We start from the raw sequence: 22,164 nt of genomic DNA, 5'->3' as shown, positions 1-22,164 counted from the left end.
ATCTAAATTAATTTTACAGATATTAATTATATCTAACTCTAAATATGTAAATTTAAAATTGTTTTTCTTTCAACACATGTTAAAATTAGGGTTTTTCTATTTGTAAAATGTTTTGATTTTTTTCACCAATAATTATGAAACATTCCACTCTTCTATCACATTTAAAAATTAATAAAGAAAACATTTTATCGCATTTCAATCCACCAAATCTAATAATAATAATAATAATAATAATAATAAAATCCAATATCATTCAAATTTATTTATTTAATTTCTTCCAAACTCTTTCCACCCTTTCCCTCGCCGCTGAGACTGAACTACACTGACACATCATAGTCAGTCAGGACACACAAAAACACTGACTCCCGCCAAACCCAAACCCAAACCCTAATCTCAACTTCGAATTCGAATCTAACGTGTTTCTTCCACCATGAGTTTTGCGGCGTACAAGATGATGCAGTGCCCCACCGGCATCGACAACTGCGCCGCCGGGTTCCTCACCCACTCCCGCTCTGACTTCGTCCCTCTCCAGCCCGACGACCTCGACGCCGAGTGGCCCTCCCGCCCCCGCCACCACGTCGGCTCCCTCCCCAACCTCGTCGTCACCGCCGCCAACGTCCTCGAAGTCTACGCCGTCCGCCTCCAGGAGGACCAGCCGCCCAAGGCCGCCGCCGACTCCCGCCGCGGCGCCCTCCTCGACGGCATTGCCGGGGCCTCCCTCGAACTCGTGTGCCACTACAGGTTCCGCCTCTGTCCACTTACTCGTTCTGGAATTTGAATTGTGCTTAGATTAGCTTATTTTGAAGAAATAATAATATTTTGAGCTGTGGTAGTTGTTTGGATTTTCTGGAATTTAGAATGTGTAGTAACGATAGGGGTTGGGTCTAGCATAAGGGTTAATCTCGATAATGTGACGAACAACTAACGAGGTTCCAATTCCCGTTGAGAGAGGTGCACACATTAGTGTCTGTGCACTTGCTCTGGAATCTGGATTGTGATTAGATTAGCTTATTTTAAAGAAATAGTAAAAATAGTGGTTACTTTCTCGGAAATGATCTCAACTAGACATTTGAGCTATGTTAGGTGTGTGGATTTGCTGGAATTTAGAATGTGTAGTACCAACAAGGGTTGGGTCTTGCCTAAAGGGTTACTCCTATGAAGGTGGCAAACCAAGGTTCAATTTTCAAAAGAGAAAGATGCTCACATTTAGTGTTTGATTGTGCTTCAAACATGATTGTCTCCGTAGGAGTATACCTGTGAGAAGTTAAAAATAATAAAGTGTAGCAGAGAGTTTTTATTTTAGTTTTTTTTTAAATTCTTGTTTGCAATTGATGGTACATTGTGGATTGAGTAGTGGTCATTTAGTTAGTGATAATTGTATGTGTTTGGTTAATGGTGCTGGGATGTAGATTTGGTTGTTTTCAGCTTTGTTAGTTTGCTGAATTAACTGACAGAGTTGAGTAGAGGCTGTGTGGATTTGCTGGAATTTAAGGGTTGGGTCTTCCAGAAGGGGTTAGTTTTGACAACATAGCAAAGCAAGGTTTGAATTGCTGTTGAGAGAGGTTCTCACATTTAGTAATATGATTGTCTCTGAAGGAGTGCACCTATGAGAAATTTTAAAAAGGAATTGTCCAGTGAATACGATAATATTTTTTTTTCATTTGCAATTTATAGGTGCATTGTCGATTGAGTAGTGGCAATTTAGTTTGTGATAATTGTATGTGTTTGGTTAAAGATGCTCGGATGTAGATTTGGTTGTTTTCAGCTTTGTTAGTGCTGAATTTATTGATGGAGTTGAGTGTGGAGCATATTATGCTGCAATGTAAATCAACTGTGTTGCTACTGCTGGAGCATAAATTGTGAAATTTGTAAATGTTTTTGTTTTTTTAAATATTGATTTGCAATTGGTAGGAATATTGTGGATTGAGCTATGGAAATTTCATTAGTGATCACCAAGCTGGTTTTCTTAATGATGCTAGGATATAGATTAGATTGTTTTTAGCTTCTTTTAGCTGTTAAATTTTCTGATTGTCTATGTGAATTTAGAATGTGAAGTTTGGAAATTTTCTTGTTTTTTTCCCAATTATGTACAGTGTGGATTGATTTAAGGGAATTTAGTTAGTGATGATTACATGGGTTTCCTTGATTATAATGGGAATGTGGGACATGTCCTTGACTACGAACTTCTTTAATCTGTTGGTTTTAGTGCTTGATTTTGGCATCTTACCTCACACATGCTATTATACATATGATTCAGGTTGCATGGTAATGTTGAAACCATGGCTGTTTTGAGCATTGGAGGTGGTGATGTTTCTAGGAGGAGAGATTCTATCATGTTAACTTTTGCAGATGCAAAGATTTCAGTTCTTGAGTATGATGATTCTATTCACGGACTTCGTACTAGGTGAGTGCATATGTTTAGACTAGCATACGAACAAAATACGTTTTTGTTCTGTTAAATTATGTTCTTAATAGTTTGATATTTGGCTTTGCACTTCTGTGAACTAAAAATTAGAAGAATCATTAAAGGAAAAATAAGCCTTCAATTTTGTTGTGGAGTCTGATTAAGAATGGTTTTTATCCAACTCTTTGTTATACTTTACACATTGTATGCTTCTTCATTGATATTGAAATGATTAGCTGCTTAACTGAATTAAAAATGGTTTTTATCCAATTCTTTGTTATACTTTCTCTACACATTGTATGCTTCTTCATTGATATTGAAATGGTTAGCTACTTAACTGAACTGTAGAGAGATTCTATTCTATTTGAAATGTTATGAGTGGGGGCATTCTAGTTCAACTTGGTAGGATGGGAGACAAGGTGTATTCCTCTTATGAAGATGCTGTTGCTGTTTTAGAAAGTTGTAATTTGAACTTTTCCTTGTGGCTTGTTGAGGGAAATGACTTTTGCATTTTGATGAAAAAATTGATTAATCTTTTTTTTTATCAGCAAAAGTATATATATATATATATATATATATATATATATATATCATCAGTACAAGCGGTACTGTTGTATATACATCCTAGCATTTGCAAGGTGCAGAACTATGGTGACCTAATACATGCTAACCGGCAGGAATTGGGAAACCAAAGATCTGGCTAACTAGGTACCCAACCAGCCAAAATTCGATTCTATAAGCTATCCCCCCCCCAAAAAAAAACAAAAAACTATCCCTAATATTACTAGACCTGGAATGAAATGGCATATCAAATCCTAAGCCAGGTCCAGCAATAAAATAGAGCATCCTCCATCTCTTTATGACTGTTAAAACTTTCATTTTGGAAGACTATCATATTCCTATGATGCCAAATACACCATGTCAAAGCAATCCACCAAGTCTGCCAGTGATGAGTCTTCTATTGTCTTTTGAAGGGTTGGAATTTGGAAGATGTTCAGGGCTTGCATAGAGTGAGCTGTTGACATTTCTTTTTATTTGTTGTTTAGGGTCAGGGGTGTTGATATAACTTAAAACAGGATAGTTCATTGACTTGTAGCATGTCAGTTGAAAATGAGAAGTCATGTCATTATGCTTCAAACTCTTATCTCCTGTCTAAAGGATTTTGCTTATCTGTTGTCTTTAACTGTTTTTCTACCTTCCAGTTCTTTGCATTGTTTTGAGGGTCCTGAATGGCTTCATCTGAAAAGAGGAAGAGAACAATTTGCAAGAGGACCAGTGGTAAAGGTTGATCCTCAAGGCAGGTGTGGTGGAGTTCTTATCTATGATTTGCAAATGATAATACTAAAGGCTACTCAGGTTTATCCTCTATGCCTTGCAAATTTGAAATTCTTTGTAGTATATCACACTACTTATTTCCTTTTTAACCTGGTTACTAAAAAAAATCATTAGTCACTAGCAAGAGAAGGGACAGCCTAAGATGCCCAGCCTCTGTATATGTCTATAAAGGGAACTTCCTTGAAACATCCTTTAGTTCCATAATTGCTGGTTCATTCTTTTCATACATTTTGCTAGAAAGTAGGATTTGGGTTCAAGTTTCTATGGAGTCTAGTCATGCAGTTGCTGGTTCTGTTTTAATTTCCTCTTTTTTTTTCCAAATAGGGATAAGTCTGATTTTGTAAACCTGCTTTGGAAGTCTTAGGTTCTATCCAAGGCAATGTCTTTCATTTGAATTCTGTACTTAAAAAGATTGATACAAAAGATTTATTGTGGATTTGCAAACCACACAAAGGTTTCCCTCCAAATGATTGTGTTTTGAGCCTTGGTTTTCTGTACATCAGTGGGCTCTGATGATGTTTTGGTATCACACCTTCAATTTGCTGATGACACTGTCCTGTTCTTAGAACCAAATGCCAATTCTTTTCTTCATTCTCTTTTGATTCTTAGTTTGTTCGAAATTATTTCAGGGTTAAAGATAAACCTTTCTAGTTGTGGATTGACAGGTGTCAATGTGAATTAATCTATCTATATTCATTTTTTCCTCTTTGGTGGGATTTCAAATACTTAAATGCTGACTTACCAATCTAGGACTTCCTGTGGGTGGTAATCCCCTGGCCCACACCTTTAGGAGCCTATCATTTGAATGATTTCCTAGCGGTTTGACATATTGAAGGGTGCTTTCTTTTTGTAAATTTCTTTCACTGGTCAGGTTTCTCTATATAGTATCCCACTGTACCATGTCTCTGTTTTTATGCATACCAGTTGTTATTGCACAGTGTATAGAGAAAGTAATGAGGGGCTTCTTTGGTAAGGGGTTAATGGGTTAATTAGAGACATCTTTGTTTTGTTTTTATGTCTCTCTTTCTTTTGTTTGTTGGGAATTTTGCAATCCCCATAAAGGAGGAGGTTTGGGTCTAGGAACTTGGTATAGTTTTTGAGAATTTCTTATCCTCTTGCATATGTATCTCTCCTTTGTTCTTAAGAAGTCTTTTTAATCAAAAAAATATATGTACAGCAGTAAGACATTTATGGTGCAGACATTTTAGTTTTAAACTTTTAATTTAATTAGGGAAACTGGATTTCCAGAGAGGATTTAGGTCTTTCAGAGCAATTTCTCATGCCATTTTAGTGGTTTTGATTGGATAGGAGTTAAGACAGCAAGATCCCATTAGTGTGATATACGAGCAGTTATTTGGTGCTTTTGGTTAGAGAGGAACGTCAGAATTTTTTAGGATAGCTACCTGAACTGTTGTTTACTAATTTTCAAAAACGAAGTTATGACTCAAATTACCATAATACTAATAGACTAATAGTACATTCTCAAGAATCAAGAGATCTTAAAATCAAATACGTTACACATCCTCAATACAACTTATTGTAAGGAGTTTAATGACCCAAGCAACTTTACTGTTTTCAAAATGAAATTACATCGTATAAATTAATCATAACTGTTGCCTCTCATATTGCAAGGCATTGCATATACTCATGGAGCTATTATATAAAATTTGACCATGAAACTAAAGATCAGTGACAAAGACTTTATTGAACCATAATAATAAATTTTCTTGACTGTGCAGATCTATCACATCTTTTTTTGAATGGTCAACAACTATAGAAAAGATCTGATACATGTATGTCTAAGCTACATCATAGCCAGAATGCTCTTAACTGCAAATGTTGTAACCTAGCGTTGCATTCTGTAATCCACCTAACTTCTAAAATCTAATTGATTTTAAATCGATTGTGATTCATTTTGTTAGTATATTTACTCTTGGAAAAATTTCTTTTAAGTTTTTTATTCATGTATTTGTTGTCAGGCTGGTTCTGGTTTAGTTGGGGAGGATGATGCCTTGGGATCTTCAGGAGCAGTTGCTGCTCGTATTGAGTCATCTTATATGATAAACCTACGTGACTTGGATATGAGGCATGTAAAAGATTTTACGTTTGTTCATGGTGAGTTTAAGAGAATATTAATATTTATCATCTTGTCTCTTAAGTATGTATTTCTATAACTTTGATTTTTAATTGTGCTGAATGGTGCCGTGTTATCCATGTAACCAACCTCACCTAGTGGGATAAGGTTTTGTTATTGTTGTTTGTCTCTTAAGTATGTATTTATATATGGTAAAAAATAAAAATACTAGCTTTCATGAGATGGAATTTGGATTTAGTTTTTGATAAAAAATAGAATCATGGTTGTTGCTAGTAACATCAATATTAAAAGTTTCTTAAAAAATATGGGTATTCTTATTTCTTTTTTAATTTTGTGGTGTGTTGGAGGGGGAAGAAAATGGGGCCTAATCCAAAAGCAACAAAATGAAATAGAAACCATCTTTGGCAAACATGTCTGCATCATATCAGCAGTAATAAGCATGAATAGACTAGAAGGGACATGAAACATTAGATTCAGGAGAAAGTTGCTGGCTCCAGTTGATGAGACATCCTGCAAATTTATTTCCTCCACAGTTTGATTGACTGAAATTGTGTTCATAACTTTAATCCAGCCATAACAAATGTGACAAGAAAAAGAGACGGTCTTTTAACAGAGCCTTGCCTTAGTATATCAAAAAAATTATTCCTGTAAGTTTGAAAGGTCACAGTTGCCATTCAAAGACAGTTTGGGGTGAATTTGTATAAACAACTTAATTAAATGTTTATTTGATAAGCTTTTATCACATGATAGCTTATGTCATAAATTTAACCATGGAATTTAGTGAAATAAGCTAAAGAGAGCTTATAGGAGTCCTAAGTTATATTCATAAGCTGAAATAAGTTCCTTGTAAACTCTTCCAATCACCACCACACCACCTCATTTGTACGCAATACTTGCTGAATATTTGTTTTGTAGAGCAATGATAAATTGTAACATGGAATATCAGGATTTTATTTTTAGCACTAATGAATTTAATAATCAAATAAAAACATTTTGTTTTCTATTTGCATGTATTTGAATTCATTCATACATTTTGGAAAGAGACCAACTTTACTTTGTGATTATAATGCATGTTTCAAATCAAATGTATTATCTATAAAATTATATAAGCATTTATTGTGTTTGTGCATAAAATATTGACTGTTGGTTTGGTCAAAATGACATGTTTCTTAAATTTATTTTCCTGTTTCTTTATTTGTTACCCTTCTTTTATTAGTTGAATATAATATAATTAGTAGCGTTGTTTCTGGATCAAAAACTGAATTAACTAATGCTATATTGTATAATCATAATTAAAAAAAAGTGTATGAGATTCTGATTCTGCTGCTTTTATTGCATTGCTTGTGTATTTATTTTCTTTGCCTGAAAACATATAATATACATAAGTTTGTTTTATTTTTTATTTTACGAGTATCGGGTTAACTTGTTGTATAGGCTATATTGAACCTGTAATGGTGATTTTGCATGAACGTGAACTCACTTGGGCCGGGCGTGTCTCATGGAAGCATCATACTTGCATGATATCAGCACTTAGTATCAGCACAACTTTGAAGCAGCATCCACTTATTTGGTCAGCTGTTGTAAGTTCAATGTAGATGCATTGATGGCACTTCAATGTCATTTTGTTCAAAGTGGCAATGACAAAATGGAAGATATTTTATTCCCCCTCCTCCCTCCCCCCCCTCAATATCTAAGTTAGCTGGAGTATTTTAGGTTATGGCTGGTTTATTAATCTCCTTATTGGTGGTTGCTGTCCCTTTCTATTTTATTTAGAATTTTCTTTTCATCTTATAATTTATAGTTTTGTTTGCTCTTAACTTGTAGGCGAACAAATATAATTTGGCTGAATAGTGTCTATTAAATTTTTTAAACAATTTTTGGTTTTGTTGTCTCTTAGTTTCTAGGCAAACAAAATTGAATGTCAGCAATAGTGTCTATTATATTGACTTTTTTTATAAAAAAATACTGCCTCTTCCGCGTGAGATCTCTTTCGTAACGTGTTAATCAATGTGTGCATGGAGAGCTTATGTTTTTAATAATATTTCCTCCTGGAAATCATTTGTATCTCTCAAGTCCAGCATCTTTTAACTTCTGATTATTTCCCCCCTTTTTTTCGCTTTAAACTGTTTTTTTAAATTCGTGTCGTATTCATTTTGTCAGAATCTTCCCCATGATGCGTACAAGCTTCTTGCAGTGCCCTCGCCAATAGGTGGTGTTCTTGTAATTAGTGCTAACACTATTCATTATCACAGTCAGGTAAGCGTGTTACCTTGGCATAACCATGCAATGTCTTCTCAGTTTCTATTAAATTGAAAAGATATTTAATCGTAGTTTTGTGTGTATTCTTAGATTTTACTGTTTTTGGTTTACAAGAGATAGGGAATAAGCTAATTATATAGGTTGTTTTTGCAGTCTGCTTCTTGTGCATTGGCCTTGAACAGTTATGCTGTTACACTTGACAGTAGGTGGTGATTCTTTCTCTCTTTCATGTACTCTTCATATAAAATGAAATAATTCTAGGCATGGACTTTTACAATTATTTGACATTACCTCTCACTTTTCATGCACTGATTTGACATCCTCTTATGATGCACATTAATTAATTTCTTCATATTGTATTTGGGTGTTAACTTTTATAATCCCAATTGCCTTCTTTTTCCTATTTCCAGTCAAGAGATACCAAGATCAAGTTTCAATGTGGAGCTTGATGCTGCCAATGCAACTTGGTTGTTAAGTGATGTGGCCTTGCTGTCAACAAAAACTGGTGAACTGCTATTGCTTACGCTTGTTTATGATGGAAGGTACGTTGCTTATCCTTTTTATCTCCCTAATTCTCATTCTTTATGTTGTGCGTCATATGTTCATTTTAGCTGATTGGGAGGTAGATGTGTAGGTTGAGATTACACTCCAACTGGCATATGATAGGAATGTCTTTTACTTTAAGAAAAGAGAATCTTACTATTGTCAGTACTCCGGATAACTATTTTCAGCATTACTTCAATGTTCTGTTTCCTGTTCCTCATTTTTTGTCATTGTATCATCTCATGCTACTTTTATGGAAGTGGAAGGTGTTTCTACTCAAAGCTTTATCTGGTTTGTACACCCAACATTTCTAATTTTTTTTTCATCAAAGGAAGAACATTTAGTTTGAGTTTTTAAATTTTGATCTATAGTCGATGGGTAGATGGAAAGCAATTTTAACAATTCTGAGTAGATAGCATGATTGAAGAAGAGTAATAGTTGCAGTTTTATCCCCTCTTGAAACCATGGAAATCAATTTCGAGAATTCTATAGTATACAACATGATTGAAGAAGAGTAAGAGTTGCAGTTTTATCCCCTCTTGCAAACATTGTTGCAGTGCCATGTGCTCAAAACATAAACACTACTATTATAGAACCTCCTATATACATGAACCAACAATTTTTTATTATTTTTTTTCATTTTCAGGGTTGTACAGAGACTTGATCTTTCCAAGTCAAAAGCTTCAGTTCTGTCATCTGTAAGTTTGAAAATTTTACATTTTTGTTAATGTTGTTGTAGATTTGAATCTAACCTTTACAGATTAATTTAATTTTCATATTGACCTTAGTTTTTTTTAATATCTGCAAAATTATGTTAGGGTATTACAACAATTGGAAATTCTCTGTTTTTCCTCGCCAGTCGGTTAGGGGACAGTATGCTAGTGCAATTTTCTTGTGGATCAGGTGTTTCCATGTTGTCATCCAATCTAAAAGAAGAGGTATGTAATGGATGACTTTTAATTCTCCACTGCCTTCTTTTGATAGCTAAGTCTAAAAACGGTAGATTCAAATATGCTATTCAAGTTGAGGGTTGTTTTTTGGTTCTATAAATATTTTCAAGCAAACCCGCTACTATCTTATTGTGTTACTTCTGTGTTCTCTATCTGTGAAGTGATTTATAAAATATTCCCCTGCAATTTTATAGGTTGGTGATATTGAAGCAGATGCTCCATCAAAGAGATTGCGAAGGTCTCCTTCTGATGCTTTGCAAGATATGGTTAGTGGTGAGGAGCTCTCCTTGTATGGGTCTGCTCCAAATAGAACAGAATCAGCACAGGTAGTGTCTCGATATGGATAGAGGAAAAGTCTCAGGAGATTAAGTGGGCATTTAACATCTTTTATTTGTTTATAGACACAATCCTTCTTGAATTTTCTGTGGTATTTTCTGAAATCCTTTGACATATTAAACTTACTGAACTAGTTAAATAGTTATATTTTTGCTGCAGAAATCCTTCTCGTTTGCAGTGAGGGATTCATTGATTAATGTTGGTCCTTTGAAAGATTTCTCATATGGTTTAAGAATAAATGCTGATGCAAATGCTACAGGGATAGCCAAACAGAGTAACTATGAATTGGTCAGTATTTCTTTTTTTTCCTTGGTGTTTTAATCTGAGCACTATTACCTTACTTGGATAGGGAAACCAGGTGGGGGGAGTGAATGAAGCCGTTGTACTACCTGCTTAAATATTATTACTATTATTTCCATAATGGTCTGTTTACATTCAATATTTTTTGTTTCACATATATTGAGCTGCTATGTAGGTGTGCTGTTCTGGTCATGGAAAAAATGGTTCTCTTTGTGTTTTGCGGCAATCAATTCGCCCAGAAGTGATTACTGAGGTTTGTCCATGATTTTCATTGGCGGGACATGTTTAAATATATTTAATATGTTTAATCATGATGCTTATGTTATAAAATAATTTTTAAGTTCATCTTTACATCTATGTAAACAAATTAATGGCACTTCAATTTTTTATATTTTATCAATAACACTTCAATTTTTCATATTATTCGGTACAATTGTAAAGTAAATCCATTATTCTTAAGATACATCAAACATTTGATTGTGATATACTACTTTCAGCCATCCAGTTGTTTTTAGCAATTTGCTGAATGGTCTAAAAAGAGTCTCTTATGAGTTATGAACCAATTTCCAATTGATAAAAGGTTGCAATGGTATGCAACATTCATAATTTTTATGGTTAATGCATAATTTCAGGTTGAACTTCCTGGTTGCAAAGGAATTTGGACTGTGTATCATAAGAGCACACGCTCTCATAATGCTGATTCTTCTAAGATGGCTGATGACGATGATGAGTATCATGCTTACCTTATTATTAGTTTGGAGGCTCGTACTATGGTAATTACTATCTGTTCAGTTTTGGAAGGATAAGCTATGACTTAAAATGTCTAAAAGTTTTGATTTTACATTTAATGCTATTTGTGGGTGGACTTTCTAGTCAAATCATTTGGGGGTAAGAAATTTAAGTGTTACATCAGTGCCTAAACAAAATGGTAGCGACATAAAATCAGGCTCTAAAAATGTTTGATTGTTTTCTCTATAGCTCGCGAGGGGTATATAGTTGCCACGACATGAGTAACAGTCCCTAATAATACAGTATTTCAGAGATAATTCTATATTTGTATGTGCATACATAATCTCAAGTATTTTTATAAACTTGTATCTATTGTCTCAACTTATTTTTAAACTTCATTTGATTTTTTCATATTTTTATTATTAACTTTCTTAAATGGAAATTAAAGACTGGTACTCAGAAGCTGACTTATTATTAACTTTCATATTTTTATAAACTTGTATCTATTGTCTCAACTATGTAAGCAATGTGGCATCTAATCACAGCATCTTTCTTTTTCCCTATGTATTTTAGTCACTCACCCTCCAGGTCTTTGTCATATCCATTTTTGTCTCTGTTGGCTAAGTGCCAGATCGGCTTTCGTCATACTTTACACTTTATGCAGGACAGTGGAGGGTTTACGATTTAGCACTTGAAAATTTGGGTTTCTATTAAGTGTCGAAAGATTGGCAATTAAAAATCAACTTGTGAGTTTTTAGGAAAGATCCGTTTTCTGGCAATAGGAAAGGCATTCAATTGGTCTGCCAGTGCCAGTGAAATTTGGGTTTTGATATTTATGGTAAATTGAAGGGAAGACTCAATCACAGGCACAGCCAAATACCTTATTTTTGGGCAATAATAGAAAACTAATAAAACAATCCTATGATTGATAACATTGGCACAACAAGCTTCAACATCAAATTTAACTACAAAAGTTTGCTAGACTGAGGCTTGATTCTTGCTTAGCAGCTCCCCCCCATGTGTTATCTCTGTTCCTTTTTAATTGTCTTCATGCTTCTTTGATCGTTATCTTCTATTTTTTAATGGTTCTGTGTGGTTGATTTCTATATTTTGGCACTTCAATGGAATTTCTCACATCACAAATATTGGAAATTAAATTATGGTAATATGTTATTGTTTACTCACGAAGATACATTGACATGTTTTTTGGCCATTTGTGATTAGGTACTAGAAACTGCTGATCTTCTGAGTGAGGTTACTGAAAGTGTGGACTACTATGTTCAAGGAAAAACACTTGCTGCGGGGAATTTATTTGGAAGGTAATGTGTTGGTTATTGATGTTTCTGTAAGAATAAAATTCAATTAGATGGGTTATTATTTAACTTTCTGTATTACTTCCTGCTTGTGGATCTTTACCATTTATTTGGCTGGGATTTTAATCTGTTTCTTGTCATTTGTTGATTTTCTATTCCATGGAGCCATGGACTGTTACCAGTTGCTGGGGAAACAGAAAGTGTGTTCCATTTGTATTCTGTATCTTGATTTACCCTGTTAATTTTCATATAGTCCAATGTCACAATTTTATATTCAGCTGATTTCAAATTAAAATTGTAGAACTTGTTAAGATTACATATTATTCTGTTATTTATGATTAGATAGTAATTAGTGATTTAGTCCATATTAGTTATTATTAGATTGATCGTATGTAATCAATACTGATCCTATTTGCGCATTATAAATAAAGGCTTAGGGTGGTCATCCTTGACACACAATATTACACAGTAAAACATTGTTATATGATATCAGAGCTTAGGAGTTTAGGTTATTCTTGATAGAGGAATAACGAAAATCGTGCTCCACTTGGGACCTACTGTCTCTGTTGGACCTTTCTGCTTTGCCTGTCTTCTGGCAAATTGTTTCCGCATTCCAGTGCTCCGGGACCTTTTCTCTTCCGGTGATCTGTTTTTGAATTTCTTGCAACTTTTCTGATCACTGCCACCAGCCACTGCTGAATCTCCGGTGACCTATTCAGCGGACGACCCACCATCAGGAGCGCCTGCAGCCCATCTACCCAACGCCGTCAACGGCGCCACCATCAGACACCAGAAGCGCCCTCATGCGCGTTTCCTAGGTGTGTCAAACAGCATCAACTTTGGAAGTTCTACTAGCATGTCTTGCCACCATTCAGGCCTCGCTTTTGGCAACTAGGTTTTCGACCACTATTGCCTATCGCCAAAGACCGTCGCGCCATCCACATGCACAACCAACTCAAAACACCACCGCACGTGACCCCATGTAGGGCCTTGGCGCATGAAGTTCAGACACACGACGCGTGATGCATCTTCGGCCAGTGCCACACTGGTCTTCTCTCTCTCTGCCTCAAGGTGTCTCTAGTGAATCTTTTTGGTTTTTTTCATGGGTTAACAATGGCCATCATCATCACTGAAGTTCGCCACACCGTCAACATGCGCCGCCAACTCAAAACACCGCTGCACGTGAACCCACATTTGAAGTTCATGCACACGACACGTGACGCGTCTCCAACGAATCGCCTTAAGTTTCTATGGTAACATGTCTTTAAGGAAAGAGTTACCCCGTGGGTTGTCCATTCTTTATTTCAGGTATTCACCCTAAAATCATTGAATTGAAACAGGTGGTTTGACCACATTTGTAACAAGCTCGATTCATATGACATATATGCTCGAGCTTGAGAGGGAGTGTTAAGATTACATATTATTCCGTTAATTATGATTAGATAGTAATTAGTGATTTAGTCCCTATACTCATCATTAGATTGATCCTATGTAATCAATATTGATCCTATCTGTGCATTATAAATAAAGGCTAGTATGGTCATCCTTGACACACAACATTACACAGTAAAACAGTTATAGAAATATAACTAATGCAATCCTGGTTTTGTTCGTAGGTGTCGAGTTATCCAAGTCTATGAACGTGGTGCTCGAATTCTAGATGGTTCTTTTATGACCCAAGATGTAAGCTTTGGAGCTTCTAATTTGGAATCTGGTTCTGCATCTGACAGTGCTATAGCACTTTCTGTTTCTATAGCTGATCCATTTGTCTTGCTCAGGATGAGTGATGGAAGTATTCGACTTCTGATTGGAGGTAAATTTTGGTTAATTATTTTTGTTTAAAATTTACCTAAATTCTATTTATTAATTTTTAAGTTTCTCTATCGAAGTTCTCATAAACTCTGTCCCTTTGTTGATTAGATGCTTTTGAGCCTTTCCCCTCCTTTTTTGTGATGCCTTTATTTCCCTTTTTCTTTCAATTTACAGATCCTAGTACCTGCACTATCTCTGTCACTTCTCCAGCTTCATTTGAGAGCTCCAAGGGATCAGTTTCTTCATGTACACTGTACCATGATAAAGGACCTGAGCCTTGGCTGAGGAAAACTAGTACTGATGCATGGCTTTCTACTGGTGTTGGTGAGACTATTGATGGCACTGATGGTGCAGCTCAGGATCATGGGGATATTTATTGTGTTGTTTGTTTTGATAATGGTAACCTTGAAATATTTGATGTCCCCAATTTCAATTGTGTCTTTTCTGTGGAAAATTTTATGTCTGGAAAGAGCCATCTTGTTGATGCTCTGATGAAAGAGGTACTGAAAGATTCTAAACAAGGGGATAGAGATGGAGTGATCAACCAAGGGAGGAAGGAAAATATACCGGATATGAAGGTTGTAGAGTTGGCCATGCAGAGATGGTCTGGGCAGCATAGCCGTCCATTTCTTTTTGGGATTTTGAGTGATGGAACTATTCTTTGTTACCATGCTTACCTTTATGAAAGTCCAGATAGTACTTCTAAAGTTGAGGATTCAGCATCAGCCGGAGGATCCATTGGCCTTAGCAGTACCAATGTTTCCAGGCTTAGAAATTTGAGATTTGTTCGTGTGCCTTTGGATGCATATGCCAGGGAGGATACATCAAATGGACCACCTTGTCAACAAATTACTATTTTCAAGAATATTGGTAGTTATGAAGGATTCTTCCTATCAGGGTCAAGACCAGCTTGGGTTATGGTGTTGAGGGAACGACTTCGTGTTCATCCACAGGTCAGAACAAACCCACCATTATGTAATTATATCTAATAGATATTTAACTTGGTTGTGCTTGTGATATAATTTCTTTCTACTTTTGTTCTTGGGGATACCTATGAGTAACATTTTAAAATGTATACCGTTCTTTATTGTAATTAGTATGTTCAAAGAAGTTGGACCAGACAATTGCAATAAATTAGATGTTTTTTAAAGCATCATATTAGGCCATGTTTTTAACAGTGGCCATAGATAAAAAGTTGGTTATTGGGATTTTGGAGCTATCATCTAATGAAATTTATGTGTGATCTACCATGCTGTGCAATTTGTTTGGCTCAGAACACTGTTCTGAAATTGTATGTGACATTAATATGGTGGAATTCAAAGCAGAGCATCTTCTATCTGTGAGATGGTCTGCCTCTGGTGAGAGAGACCCTTACTTTTGCTCTAAAACTGTGATCTGGTTGTATGATCTCAAAAAAAAAAAAATTTCTATTATAGATAATAGTAATTTATTACATCATAAGGATATAATTGTCCATGCAAGAAATCATTTTCTTTCTCTCCTGTCAGACCTTGACTGTTAATGCAATAGTTTCTGTAATAGGCATTACTGCCAATTGCATGTTCCATTTACCAGCTGATTGGACTGCATATCATGTTTGAACCATCATGGGCCAGCCATCACATCAGATGACTGCATTTTTTTTTTCGTTTGATTTTTATACCTAAATGAACACTATGATGCATTTTGTTAATATTTTTTTATACAGAAGAAATTTGAAAAAATATCTTACTGTTGTCTTCTGTGTCAGCTATGTGATGGGTCTATTGTTGCTTTTACTGTCCTTCACAACGTGAACTGCAATCAAGGACTTATATATGTTACATCACAGGTACATGATGATACTTTGCTTTTATGGATAAATTATCATAAACTAGGCCTGTAATTGTGGCTAATTTTTTCTTTTGAATCTTCTCTATAGGGTGTTTTGAAGATATGCCAGTTGCCTTCTGGCTCAAACTATGACAGCTACTGGCCTGTACAAAAAGTGAGTTTTCTTTTTCTCAAACTATGAAATCTTGATTTTCTACCTGATTTGGTTGGACCTTTTCTAATTTGTGATATCATTCTTAGATTCCACTAAAAGCCACACCACACCAAGTAACATACTTTGCGGAGAAGAACTTATATCCACTTATTGTCTCATTTCCTGTAAGTATATATTTTTATTTTTAATTTTCTAGAAATATTCAAGAGCATGATTGTTAGGCTTACTAGGTTATAATTCTTACTTAATAATATTTACAAGCATTTCTTGTGGCTGAAGTCTTGAACATTTGTCTGTATTTGGATTATCTTATTTTTGAAGTTTTATTTTCAGCTCTTGAAAAAGCTTTTGACCCCAAAAGGTGATTATTTTGCAAAACTAGATGTCAAATATATTATCCAAGCATTTGTAATCGCTTAGGGGGCGTTTGTTTCAGGGTAAAGTTTTGCATTCCCAGGAATCACATTCTCAGGATTATTATACCTGGGAATGCTATTCCCATGAACATGTGTGTTTAGTATTTAGTAATTTTAGGAAAAAGTTAGAATTTATTTAATTTGAAAATTAAAAAAATAAAAGTGAAAGAGAAAGGGTGAAGAATGTAGGAAGAATAGGTAGTTATTGTAGACAATAACTTCCATTCCCATGGGAATATCAGATACCACCCCCTCCTCATGGGAATAAAAAATGCTTATATTGTGAGAGCAAAACTTTCCTATGAATAAAATATACCTGGGAATATATTACATAACCTCCTAACAAACATGGGAATATTCATTCTCATTCTCGTATTCTTGGGAATAAAAGAAGATAACGTGAAAAAAAATGCCCCCTTACTCGTGGTACATTATGAGTTATTTCCAACTTTTAAGCTAAGAATTAGACTGCATAAACTAGTATTCCTTATTATAGAAAAATGTATTTAGGATTTTCTTATGAAGTAACTGCTAGTCACTAGTTTGTTAATTTAGTAGCTTATTTTAACCCATCTGTGCTTTATTTCAATATTTCTGATTAAAATTTGCTTGTTCTCTATATTACTTTTTTTTGCTTGATGCTAAATATATTTTTTTTTCTTACTCCATTGGATGAATTGTCCTTTTGTTTATTACTGTAGTTTAGAAAGTTGATTGTGTTTTAGTCTTTAGTCTTATTCAGGAAGTGATGCTACATTTTAATCATTCTCATCAGGTTCTTAAGCCACTAAATCAAGTTATTTCTCTGGTTGACCAAGATATCAACCATCAAAATGAGAGTCAGAATATGAATCCTGATGAGCAAAACCGCTTTTATCCTATTGATGAATTTGAGGTTCGTATTATGGAGCCAGAAAAGTCTGGTGGCCCTTGGCAAACTAAGGCAACAATACCTATGCAAAGTTCTGAAAATGCCCTTACTGTGAGGATGGTTACTTTAGTGGTAATGTTTGTTCCTTTGGTTTACAAATTGAGGTTGCTGATTGTTGCTGAACCTTATAAATTTCTCAGAAATTTATCTTTATTGCAGAATACAACCTCAAAAGAAAATGAAACACTTTTAGCCATTGGTACTGCTTATGTGCAAGGAGAGGATGTTGCTGCAAGAGGACGTATCCTATTGTTCTCTTTGGGGAAAAATACTGATAATCCACAAACTCTGGTATCCTTATGAATGTTTTCTTTTTAAGTGACCAAAATTGTGTCCCTTTACTCTAAATTTGGGTGATGCCTTTATTTGGACATTATCGTAAACATCCTTCTTCTTTACAGGTTTCAGAGGTGTACTCTAAGGAATTAAAAGGTGCTATATCTGCCTTGGCCTCTCTTCAAGGCCATCTATTAATAGCATCTGGTCCAAAAATTATTCTGCACAAGTGGAATGGCACTGAGTTGAATGGTATTGCATTTTTTGATGCACCACCATTACATGTTGTGAGCTTAAATATTGTAAGTGACAGTTCCTTAAATCTTCTATTATGATGAATACAAGGCCATTGAAACAACTTGCTTAATTTAGTTAGTTTAGTTACTTGCTTCTTCAACCTTCTGAAGTTTCTCTTGTTGAATTAAAATTGGTTGGTAGGGTCAAATTGGAAATGTGTCCTGGTTGTTATCAAATGATTAATTGTGCCCCCACCTCCACCTCTTGATTAGTAGATGTCATCATTTTTGTAGGTAAAGAACTTCATCCTTATTGGCGATATCCATAAAAGCATATACTTTCTTAGTTGGAAAGAGCAGGGTGCTCAATTGAGCTTATTAGCCAAGGATTTTGGCTCTCTCGATTGTTTTGCGACAGAATTCTTGATTGATGGAAGTACTCTCAGTCTCATGGTTTCAGATGATAATAGAAACATCCAGGTTTGTCTTAAGATTACATGGTATTATATATTCCATTTTTTTTTTTGTTTTTGCTCAGCAAAATTAATATATTATAAATGAGTACCAGAGGTACTAAATAATACAGTTTTAGAGACATATCATATGTAGTTTGGGTACAGACATTGATAACACAAGCTGAAAGATCCCACACTACTTTAATTGAACATGGAAATAGATTATATTCCATTTGTTTGTTGTGATGTGCATTTGCACTCTTTAAAAGATAACAGGTAAAAAAAAGTTTTTTTAATTGAAAGTTTGTGTTCCATTCTTTCTTCTTTCTTTAAAGTTCCCAGTTCATATTCTACTAATTTTTTTTCTAATTTTTTTTATTTTTCTATTAGTTTCACCATCATCTTTCATTTTTTGTCTTCATTGCTTTGTTTTTATTGCTCCCAGATTGATGGGGATTGTGTGTAAAATGTGACTTATTATTTAGTATTTATGTGTATTATAAAGTATTTAGTTTGAATTATAATATTTAATAGTGCCGTTCCCACTTTTACTATCCCTCTATAGTGTTTTCTGGGCTAGCCACTATGCGTCACTGTTCGGGTTTGATAACTATGCTTGAATCACTTTCCTTCCTGGTTTTACTAGATTATATGGTGATTATTTGTAATTTATAAGAAAAGGAGATTGATAGAAACCTGGTATCTTATTAAGAAGAAATAGGGGTAAACCCCAATTACAAAGATGGGAACACCATAGAACTTCAAGGGTCTGCACCTCCTGATGCCCTAAGGCTCCAATTCTCTCACTAATTATAAGATATTTGTCTCTCTCAACCCTTTTCTTATTTATAGCGTGTCTTATTTCATAAGCCTCTAACCTACCTAACTGCCTAACTTCTCACTAACAGACCCTAACACTAACAGGCATAAAACCATGCTCTCCCTCCAAAAGTAGCACAAGTTTGCTGTATAGGTTTTGCATTATGTATCTGCAATACAAATCTTCTGTCTCTGATAAACAAATTTTCCAGTTGAAATATAAATCTGCAAAATCAACGCTGATTATATGCAGTTTGTGAAAGCCCAGTCTCCAACATTGATATGGTTGGACTGTATTTGATCTTAGCAACAGCTATAATTGAGTCAGTGTACCCCTATAGGCTGCTGGCAATGTTGGCCAAGGTAGTCGTGTTTCTTGATGTCCCATTTAGGAAAAAAGTTCACTAAGGATAGCTTGACCTGAACATATTCCTTCCCCTCAGTTCTTTCTATATTTATAATTGTGTTTATTTTTATTTTATTATCTTGTCCTTTTCGTCAAGACATAACCTTCTAAATGTCTGGTGAGCAGATTTTTTACTATGCCCCAAAGATGTCTGAGAGTTGGAAAGGACAGAAGCTTCTTTCAAGAGCTGAATTTCATGTTGGTGCCCATGTGACTAAATTCTTAAGGTTGCAAATGTTATCCACTTCGGATCGAGCTGGTGCTGTACCAGGCTCAGATAAAACCAATCGTTTTGCCTTATTATTTGGTACCTTGGATGGAAGTATTGGTTGCATTGCGCCTCTTGATGAAATCACATTTCGCAGACTGCAGTCTTTGCAGAGAAAACTTGTTGATGCTGTACCCCATGTCGCTGGCCTGAACCCCAGAGCTTTTAGACTATTTCGGTCAAATGGAAAGGCCCATCGGCCTGGCCCTGACAGTATAGTTGATTGTGAGCTGCTATGCCAGTAAGTTTTATCTTCAGCCTGTATTACTGTATGTGGTATTGAGAAATGGATATCAAACTGAGAGTCTTATGAAAAAATCAAAAGAAAAATGTAGTTATTCAATATATGTTGAAGAATTGTTTGTTTTTTTGCTACAAAAAATTAATGGCCATATAAAATGCATGAAACTTGCGTAGTTCAAAACAGAAATGGAATAATAAGTGGTTAATGAACAAATTATAACTCTGCAAGAAAATCTAGGTGAATTTTTTCCACTTGCTTAAACATTCTAGAATAGCCAATCAGGGGAAAAACTATACCTTATGCTTACATACCTTACCTGTCTATTCACAATTTTCTCTTATATTTCACTAATAATATGCGAGTTCCTTGTTTTGAAACGTAAAATCTGCCTGGTCTTCTTTATTACAGTTATGAAATGCTTCCATTGGAGGAACAGCTTGAAATTGCTCACCAGGTTGGAACAACTCGATCACAAATTCTGTCAAATCTAAGTGATCTGTCTCTTGGAACAAGCTTCTTGTGAACATTCATCTTTTGTAGATCATGGAACAGTGCTGCCCATGTTTCCCAAGCTCTTGGCAGTTGTTTATTTTGATTCACAGTTAAATGCTCTACTAAGTTGAAGGCTTGGGTAACTGATTAGATCGTAGCCTTACTCTCTTACTGCCCTTGGAAACAGTGAATGCAGACAGACCCTGATATATGTTTCATGTTCGGTACACCAAAGGTCAAGTTGTCATTTCCTTCAACCTATAGTCGAGTTGGGAGTAGGGGAGTCTGTTTAATGCCTTAATGGACGAGGTGGATGTAACATGAATTTTGTTCATCAAAAGAAACAAGTAGGAAACTTAACCCCACTAGAAAGCCCGGATATTCTTTTCTGTATGTCAGCATTTAGAGTTCTCTGTAACTTGTAATTATTATTATTTATACTTTTGTTCGCACCATAATATGATGGTTTAGTTTCAAGTGGTACTTAAATTTGTCATGGGTGTCTGCTGCGGGTGGCGGCCATTGATACACGTGTGTGCTCAATTTAAGAGTTTTCAATTGAAAATGAAAATTAGAAAGACGCTCAACGATACACGTGTGAATCCATTATATATTGATTGGTACAGTTAAGTTAAATAATATACTCCCATGCAAGGTTTAAAGTTTTATTTACATTCATAATTATGGTCTTAAGGTTGCAATCTTATACACCTTCACAATCGTAATCGTAATTGTATTTGTCTGCAATGATAAATTAGCATTGATTTCATGCTATAAGAGGAATACATAAATCAGTTGATACATCTGATGAGGTTACTCCTATGGCAATTCTCAAGAAATAGCACTCGCACCCTTTCCACGATGCTCCTCCCCTGACAGGAAAAAAACAAAAAAAAAAGGTGATTGGATGCCACCAATTATGTCCATTATTATGAAGATCGAATATTCAATCTCTTTGGAGGCCTAAATTACAAAATCACATAATTGAATGTTTTGGGCAATGATTCAATGGTCCTGTTGGCGAACTGATACTATACCTGACAATGTAGTAAGAGTTACATTATCTTTATAACATTTTCTTACAATTCTTTCATAACCTTTTTTTTTTTTTCCTCTTCGTTATACCCGACAATGTAGTAAGAGTTACATCACTCATTTCATTACACACTTTTCAACATTTTCTCATATCTATAGTAACCATGGACATTGAAGTATCACCATTTTTTTTTTGTTTATTTTAATGTCTAATTAAATTAAAACTTAAAAAAATTAATATTACAGCTAGATTATAGTTAGCCCTTTGCATGAATTTCGCGCCACACTGTTGCAAGTTGATTGTATTTGTAGGCACTGCATAATTTTTAGCCACCTGTTTCATTTGCATCTATTGTCAATTTAAAGATTTTTACACTGTTAATTGGTTCTTACATTGGCAATCAGATATCCAATACCTATGATTTGGTTCCATTCCAAGAATAACTAGTAATCCATTTACAACTGCACGTTTAAAACACACATACACAACACGCATGTAAAACACTTAAACCTGCCCTACCAA

General features: G+C 35.0%; 1 protein-coding gene across 3 annotated transcripts; it reads left to right on the top strand.

Moving 5' to 3' along the window:
• The first annotated feature begins 287 nt into the window (after positions 1–287).
• On the top strand, positions 288–21,089 carry LOC100785543 (cleavage and polyadenylation specificity factor subunit 1). Of its 3 annotated transcripts, XM_003548194.5 has the most exons (26): positions 288–741; positions 2,258–2,404; positions 3,607–3,760; positions 5,719–5,854; positions 7,269–7,414; positions 7,995–8,090; positions 8,247–8,299; positions 8,504–8,635; positions 9,283–9,334; positions 9,455–9,574; positions 9,781–9,912; positions 10,082–10,210; positions 10,398–10,475; positions 10,855–10,995; positions 12,176–12,270; positions 13,881–14,077; positions 14,251–15,029; positions 15,827–15,907; positions 15,998–16,063; positions 16,150–16,227; positions 17,255–17,482; positions 17,570–17,701; positions 17,812–17,988; positions 18,217–18,402; positions 19,729–20,111; positions 20,523–21,089. In XM_003548194.5, exons 1-26 carry the CDS (start codon positions 431–433, stop codon positions 20,635–20,637), a joined length of 4,344 nt encoding a protein of 1,447 aa, XP_003548242.1. In that variant the 5' UTR covers positions 288–430; the 3' UTR covers positions 20,638–21,089. The 3 variants fall into 3 exon arrangements, with proteins under 3 accessions (XP_003548242.1, XP_014624439.1, XP_040866566.1); XM_014768953.3 differs by lacking the exons at positions 288–741; positions 2,258–2,404; positions 3,607–3,760 and adding an exon at positions 5,480–5,600; XM_041010632.1 differs by lacking the exons at positions 288–741; positions 2,258–2,404; positions 3,607–3,760 and adding an exon at positions 5,485–5,532.
• Positions 21,090–22,164: the final 1,075 nt, after the last annotated feature.

The sequence above is a fragment of the Glycine max genome, chromosome 16, assembly GCF_000004515.6.
Source record: "Glycine max cultivar Williams 82 chromosome 16, Glycine_max_v4.0, whole genome shotgun sequence".
NCBI classification, from domain to species: Eukaryota; Viridiplantae; Streptophyta; class Magnoliopsida; order Fabales; family Fabaceae; genus Glycine; species Glycine max.
Note: the sequence above shows the minus strand (reverse complement) of the source record. Positions and strands in the feature narration are given on the sequence as shown.